The 8,513-nt window shown below is 36.3% G+C and overlaps 1 protein-coding gene across 2 annotated transcripts in view; it reads right to left on the bottom strand.

Annotated features, from left to right (window-relative positions):
• Positions 1 to 1,427: 1,427 nt before the first annotated feature.
• Positions 1,428 to 8,513, bottom strand: part of sfswap (splicing factor SWAP) — a 54,992-nt gene continuing 47,906 nt past the window's right edge. For both annotated transcript variants that reach the window (XM_014473741.2, XM_005812155.3), the window contains exon 19: positions 1,428 to 2,185. In XM_014473741.2, the coding sequence (XP_014329227.1) occupies positions 2,120 to 2,185 (66 nt within the window). In that variant the 3' untranslated portion in view covers positions 1,428 to 2,119. The remainder of the gene's footprint in view (positions 2,186 to 8,513) is intronic.

Raw genomic sequence — 8,513 nt, 5'->3', positions numbered from 1 at the left:
TCTGGTCAACATTAAGTATTTTAGATCATGAAAATAATTTTAATATTAGATAAAGATAACTTGAGTAAACTCAAAGCAGCTTCCAAATAATAATCTCATTCATTAAGGGAAAACAATAAAATACTAATTCCTAAAGGCAATTGCCCTTTTTAAATCACGAATGAACTGTGATTAAATAAAATCTTTTAGAAATCTTAGCCCAGTTTCACAAGCAAACGCCTCTCGCGCAGCTGAAAGATGTCAATAAGAGTCTTTTTTTTTTTTTTAGCCCGGTAAAATAAAGGTTAAATAAAAATCAAAAGAGAAACATCTAAAAGGTCTGAAAATGGAAAAAAAAATGTCAATGGGATCCATCAATCTAGAAAGGTTTACAAAACCATTTATAAGACTTTGAGACACCAGCGAACTAAAGTGAGAGCCATTACCCACAAATGGAGAAGACATGAAGCAGTAGTGAACCTTCAGAGGACAAGCCAATCAACCAAAATTACTCCAAGAGCACATCAACAATATGACCGGGTGGTCACAATTACCTCAGTTACGGTCAGTGTTCAAGCTTTAACAATAAGAAGCAGACAGGGAGAGCCAAGGTCAAAACCACAGCTGATCTCACATCAAAAACGAAAAGCGCTTTGTATTGAATCGGTTTTTTCTAATCCAATGTTAGGATTTCTTTGATAATCTGAAAAATTTGGGTGTGGAAAAAAGTAAAAACAGATTAAATCTGTTGGCTTGCAAACCCTTTTTACTACATCACTGTTAATTTTTTATTAAAGGGCAAAAATAGAAATGGTGTGAGTGAATTCCACTAAAAAAGGTGAGACCGTGAATGACAGTCACAAACAACTGCACTTGACCTGTTAATGGATACTGAATGACTTGGTTGGCAAAAAAAACTATAGATCAGCACCCAAACATAAAAGTTAACGAACATTGTTCCATTTACTGATCCCAGGCAAAGTACCGGTACTGAAATATTCCTCGTGTAATTATCCTAATTGTGGCTAGTAGCTCATAACAAAGTACCTAACAGGGAGATGTAGCAGATCACAAAACTAAATTATGGAATTAGTCACAGATAATTGCACCATCTACTATTTTTTTGCAGTTTTCAATTGCATATCTAATATCTTCCACAGAACAGTTTAAAATCTTAAATATGTTGCAACCACTCAAATCTTTACAAATAGTCTGTTTTAGAACAATGTCTAGAATCAATAGATTTAGAGTTAAAGTCAACTCCCAGGAATCTTTCCAGACCTTTACATGTAATTTTCAAACTATGACTCCAGTTGTAGCTTTGAAATTTAATTTAAAATCCAAGTCTCAAAACGCTTAAAAAGCATTTTATTTAGTTTATTTAAAAAAACATTTTATTTCCTTATCTCTTGCATGAGGTTTAACCTTAAAAAATATTAAACACCAGACATGTTTCACAACTGAGACTTTATTGACTGTTCAGTTTACAAAGTTGCCCTGCGTCAAACTCGTTACAGTACAAACCAGGAACAGAAATAGAAGGCCACATCGTACAGCTGAGGGAATGAATAAAAAATTAAAACCACTTCTCCACTTAGAGGGTGAAATAATAAGAAAGAGGGAAACAGAGAGAAACAAAGAGAGAGAGAGAGAGAGAGAAGGAAACAGCAGCATTGAAAAGCAGATATGTGAGAGAAATGAAATTATCAAACACAAACCTTCACAGAAGGAGATAATTACACTTGCCACAGCTCCACATAACGCTGCAGAAATGACTGACATCATTTTACGGGTTTATCATAAAACAGAATGCATAACACATGGATTACTTCCACAATTGATTCTCGCTGCACCAAAACATATCAACTGTGTCTTAATCTCCCAGCAAATGAGCCGCCGCCTCCAGTCAGGTGTGAAACTAGACACTTACGGCTCCAGCTTGCTTCATTCTTACGACACTGCAAAGGACATTCTGTAGCTAAACAGAGTCTGCAGAGCAAACATAACTGAAATAATAAATCATAGATAAAGACATCGCTGATAAACACCGATGAGAGCAAGATGAATCTCCAGGAAATTGGAGAATAGCGCTGTCTGACCAACGGAGGCTGCAGTGGGTACAAAAAAAGATCTGCCCTCTTCAGGAAGTGGGAGGCTGGAAGGTCTTGGACGTAGCAAGCATGGCTCGCACTTTGGCCATCAGATCCTGAAAGACAAAAGCAAAAGGTGCATTTTTAAAATCAGCCATATTAATTCATGATTTCGAAAGACATTCAAAGCTGCTAAATTATTTCATACCATTTCCACAGTTTACAGTTATTTTAATTAAGATGCAAGAAAAAGCATTTACAAAAGTTTTCTCTTGTTAAGTGAAGCATATACTATGACTCCGGTATAACTCCTTCCTCACCTTTTGATACGCACTGCTAGTCAGCAGGCTTAAAAGCTATTTTCACACAATTAGAAGAAAGCTTAATTTGGCTCTTTGAACATATTCTGTTACAAAAAACCCAGATGATCCTGGTGTGAAGAAAAAAAGTCACTGTTCTTATGGTGATGCTGCTTTAAAACTACAGATAGCAAGATAGAGGTGATATAGCTGTTTAATAACCTATCTCACCAATATGAACCACTTTTTAACATTTTATGTATTCCTGGCCAGAGAAACAGATTTTGGCGCCTTTTACTGTACTGCCATATAGTCCTGATTATTAAGTCGCACTTCTTTGGTATGGTGTGACTAGTCCTGCGACATATATTCAGGTGCAACTCATACATTTTTTTTCCCTGTTCAAGAAGCATTTCTTGACCGAAACATTATACTGTCAGACATGAGTCAAGGATTAAACATTCCCATCTGCAGCCGTGAGGAAAGCTAATGGTGGGCAGAAAGGAAGATGGCCAGAGCTGGAGGATGGGTTCCACAGTCGGGTGCTTAAAGAACATGCTACCAAGGTAGGCAGAAGTTATGCCTCCTCATCCTGGTAGTTGCCAAGGAGATGAATAAAAAATGACCTTCCAGGCGAGCGTTCTTGGTGTTATTGTTTCATGCAAGGCATGGCCCTAAATTGACAACGATGCGTCAACGCTGTGTTCTGCTGCACACTTTGCTGGCAGAGTGGAGTCATTTCTGACCTCCCCAATTTAGAGCACAAATATTGGTGTATCAGACATTTTTGGCAGCAGACTTCCAAGCCATGGTTGACAATTTCCATGAGTTTGTTGAAAAGCAGGTAACTGAACACAACTTCTTACCAGGTCATATCATCAACAAGGTCTCCGTTACATTTGACAATTTCTAAATAATGTAACTTCCAGTGAAATGTATATGTTTATTTCCTCTTCATGACACTTTTTTTTTTTTTTTTGACTGACGTGATTTACATTACATCCTGGAGCGACTTGACATAAGGAAAATACGGTAGTAAAATAAGAACAAACCAAAAATGCAATCCCCAACAGAGCGATAGCTGAACGGCCTTAGGTCAGAGACGAGGCAGAGTACTGAGGAGAACACCGCCCAGAGGTAAACAAAGCAGTGTATGGCTTCCTGTTATGTTGTGAAGATGTCCAGGAGTGTTTCAGCTGCAGTAATTCAAAATACCATGAGGATTTATAGAGAGACAGGGATCAAAGAAGATAATGTCAGAATGCATGAGGTAGTGACAAGGTATATGTACATGGCATAACATCGGAAGAACCCCTGAAATGTGCTGTAGAAACCTGGGCCACAGAGTTTGGTGTGCGGAGTTATTTGTTAAAATGTGGTTATGTGTGTTGGCATGGTCATTTTTTAGGTAAAGATCAGAACAACCAATTTCTGATCCTTTACATTTGGGACTTCATTATAATTCTGATTCATTTACGTTTACTGACCTATGTAAACAAACAGAATGGAGTCTCCCAGAGGAGTGGCCGCAGTGCTGGCATTTACAGCATCCTCCTGAATTCTGCTAATTATGAATACAAATCAAATAGAAATGAGCTGAGAATGAATACCGTGCTTCGTCATTTATTTGCTGAATAACAAGACTCACTGAAGAGACTGAAAACAATTAGTAGCTAGCATAGCAGTTAGCAAAGTATATCTTGGGGCACAGAACAGCTACAGCACCAGTTTTCCTCCAGGTCAGTTCCCCTATTCATCTCATCCAACTTAATGCTCCCTAGGATGAGAGAAAGACTGATTTACACCTGAAAGAATGTTTCAAGTATGTAATTATGGATGTAATTTAAAAAAATTATATTTAGAAATACAATGACAGAAAAGTCAAAAAATTAGTTAAACCCATCTCAGATAGAAGATTCAAATCACATTTCATTCAGCCAAGAAGCTTGTCTCTGATAACAGAATGTCTCAAAAGATAAAACAAGTAAAAAAAAAAAAGGGAACATTATATGTATGTAGAATTCAAAAAGTCTGATTAAAGAAAACAATTTTAGTTTAAGGTAATAATGTGGGACTCTAAGACAGACCCATATCTACTGTGCACCAACACTCCCTGTGTGCTTTAGATTTACTATAGTGGATGCTCTCTAATTTTCTCTACAAGCCCAATTGATCTGCAATCAGAGCAACACTCTAGACTGATATGTAAACTAATTACCATCACTTGAAATAACTGACAACAGGGATTACGCTGATGTTGTAACGCTTTTCTGTTGTCTTTGCACTGCATTACAGCTCCTCAATGAATAATTATTCTGTGTATAATTAATCAAATGACTCCCTGAGGCGTGAAAAGGGCTGGTAGTAACACCACTCCCATAGGGAATCAACTAAGGAGCTTGCAGTGGCCTTAAGCTCACTGATTTGTTTTTGTTTCGACTTTGCTGGAGACTTGCATGAATAAACGCAGCCGTTAAATTGTGAGGAAGCCGTTTCTCCGGAAAGAGCAAAGCAGGGGGTTCTGGCCAAATGCCATTGGCTTGGCTAAAAGGACGTTGTAAAAAGAACCATGTTAGTCTTTTGTTGCTGCACAGTGGAGTCAATCTTGAATCTACCAGGAAAGGTCAAAACACCCGCTAAGTTCTTATGAACATATTGATACACCTCTGCTAGAATTACTAAAACAAAAACGTTGACTTTTCAAGTAACTGGTGTGTCGAAATGAAAAATAAAATGTAAATTTGTAGGAAAAGCTGCAGCTGTAAGCGGAAGAAATTAAAAATCCAGTGCAGAAATCTGCTGAAAAGCTTAGTTTGAAGACCTTGTTTTCCTTCCCCACGTCTGTATAGGTAGACTTTTTTCAATTCTGCTGACTGGCAGCCAAATGCTTGCACTGCAGAAAAAGTAGTGTTAATTTGCATTGCGTCCCATGAGTGATTCATACACGCATGGACAAAATTCCACCCCTGAACTCTCCTGACAGACGAGACAAATTAACAGCTGTAATCACATGGGGGAAGGAGCTGTCACATCAAATTATTCAAAAGGTCATTTTTTTCTTGAAGGCCCTGGTGTGGCTGAGCAAACACGGACACATGATCTCCCGCAAATCGAGCAAATAACTAACAGTAACTCAGCTCTTCTGAACAGTTAATGTCCTGGGAAACTGATAAAGCAAAAGTAATTGATGACCTGATGTGATATGAAAATAATCTTACATGAATAGCCTTTATGCTTCAATTAAAGGAAAGACTTTAATGAATGTCTGACATGTTGACCTAAAAGTTTCCTACACTTCCTAATCTTGTGAAAACAATAAAACCAAAAAAGGACTAAGGCCTATTTTTTAAATGAGAATTGTTATTTTTATTCCAGGCACATAGTGCTATTTGATAGCACAATCAAGTAACTAGATGTTATTCAATTGTTCTAAAAATGTTGTAAATGTCAAATATGATGAAAAAGAAATTTCACTTTGTAATTTAACGCCTTGAAATTGGACCTCTGTCTCTCTAAAGAAATGTCTGCTCTTTCCAACACTGCGCCTTCAGGAAATAATCACAACAGCGCTCCTTTGTTAACCCTTTAACAACAACGTTTTTACCAATGTTGCACTGACCAGTAGCTGGTATAAGTTAACAATATAACATGATATAAAGCTCAAAAGTCCATTTTACATGATACTGTCCCTTTAAAACCAGAGCTGTAATTGAAACAGTTGCCTATTGATTGAGCTGAACTGTTTATAAAATGTGCTAAAGAGGCAAAAATATTCCATAAACCTAAATCCTGTATTGGTTATTCACATTTTTACATTATTTTATGTTTAGTTTAAACCTAAGAAAACTTTGGTTTGGGTTTTTATATGTTGAAATTTTGTAGTCTTGTATGACCTGCTTTAAAAGTCCTCAATAGTCTTTCTACAATCTAATTACTGTCATACATTCTTTAAGTACTGGCTAACTTATTAAGTTTACCAGTCTAATGGTTTTATCACAAGTAGTAAATCAGACAATGACAGAGAACACAACTTGTTGAAGGTTAAACAAAACATGAGAATGTGAAATGAAGGTGATGTCAGTAACTGAAAATGGCATGGTTGTACAAGATGAGGGATAAAATATGCTTTTTCCTGAAAAGAAATGTGTGACATGGATGATTATGAATCATGTAACATCAATGTCTTTAACGTAAATAAATAAATACAAAGACTTTCTTGGGTTACTTTATGCGGTAATTGTGAGACGAGGCTGAACACATAAGCACACTGGGAAGGACTTGTGACCATCGAGAGTCAATAATAACCAGGTTTTGATTGTCCCTCAACAAAGGTTGTCTTTACAGTTGAACTTTTGCCTCCAACATTTAGAGCTGATCAAAGCAACTTTCTGTTCCACAGACAGAAAGGCTCAACACGATAAAGCAGAGATAAACTTGAAGTGACAGAGCAAGGGTGGAATGTGTTGCTGCACATTGCAAAGTCAAACACACACAACAAAGAAACGCATTGCAAGCAATAAACAGGGTGTTTACAGTAAGGATATGATATGTTTGGGAAAGATCTGTAATATTAATGAATGAATCGCAGCTAGGGTGAGTAAAGCCATATTTAATTAATCATTGGTGTTTGTTTGAATATAAAGAGGACAATTGGTTACTCAAGACATTACTAACTCAGAGTATATTTTGTACAGTCACACCGATAAGTAGATGTGTCACAAATAATTTTCAGATTTTGAGTAAGACTGAATTTGTAGAGATAACTGCATATATGAGTTAACTTCAGGGAGACATGAATGTTGCAGTACAGTATGGCTAGAAAACAAATATAAGGCTGGTTTAAGATTTGTAGCATCACACCCACAATCAAAAATCTGAATTTGTTTTATCAGTCAAAACTAATCAGAATTATTTAGAATCCACTGTATTATCTATTAATTCTTTATTCCTTTTTGGAGAACACAAAGAATACTCTCTATGGGCTCTGGGTCTGTTGAAAAGTCTTTTAAGTGAATGTGACTCCCAGCTTTAGTAAATGTTCAATATTTTAAAGAAATCTGGTCTGGGTCTTTTTCTTTCAGTTGTTCAAAACTGGAAAAAATAAATCAAATCAAACTTGACCAGAAAATTCAATCATGAAAAAAGATAAATTAAAACAGTTTAACTCTGAAACCCGTATTTGTTACATTTCAATTATATTTTTGGCATTATGATCACATTAGATGGGGTGTTGCTGAAGAACTGCATCACTTACACTTACTTAGACAAACCTGGACTAAATTATTTCAGACTTATTTAAAACAGACTTGTGAAAATAGAATATAGGTCAACTTGATCTGCTGTAGAGTAGAAGAAAAGGAAATGCTGGGCCTGGTATTTAACACATTAAAAAGCAAAGTGGTTAGGGTTTTTGATAATGTGTTAAGCAGTATTAGATGTATGCTAAAGGCACAGCAATCACCTAGCATAAATATGGAAATAAACAAAAAGAGAGTGGAGGACATTACCCAGATGAAAATAAGCTGAAACCTTCAATGCATCTTCGCAAAACATCACAAATGGGACAGATGTAGTGAGTGGTTTAGTTTCAAAGCATGTTCGCAGCATGTTCATGAACAAGCTAATGTTGTTAGTGAGTAGAAATGAAGGCAGATAAATGGGTTGTGAGAGATAATAAGTACACAGAAGACATTTTGTTTTTGTTGGTTTTTCTTGATTGGGAAACAAAGAAAAATATGTAGTTTTTTTCTGTTTTGTGTTTATTGCCTAAACTGTAGAGACAGATTGAAGCTCCTTCTCTCCCACACGAGCAGTGGCGAATAGCAGTGCGAGTGCTGAATAGAGTTTAAGTAGCACCAGTTTACTGAATAACATTGTTGACCTTCATTACATCAAGTGTCAAAGCGTCTAATTCTGGTCTTTGCTGGAGCATCTCTTGTTTTCCCAGGAACAAATATCTCTTCATCACATTTTTATCAGTGGTACTCATTTAGTAAGTAAATATTTACAGCAATAACCTGCAAACCAGGTCCTTAAGCCCAAATTATGATTCAAATACATTAATATGGATATGATTAACATGAATAAATCCTTTGTAAAGCATACACACATGGGCACACTATGAAACTATGTACATAAACACAAA

The sequence above is a fragment of the Xiphophorus maculatus genome, chromosome 8 (assembly GCF_002775205.1).
Source record: "Xiphophorus maculatus strain JP 163 A chromosome 8, X_maculatus-5.0-male, whole genome shotgun sequence".
NCBI classification, from domain to species: Eukaryota; Metazoa; Chordata; class Actinopteri; order Cyprinodontiformes; family Poeciliidae; genus Xiphophorus; species Xiphophorus maculatus.
The sequence above is the reverse complement of the archived record's forward strand: the minus strand, read 5'-3'. Positions and strand labels throughout refer to the sequence as shown.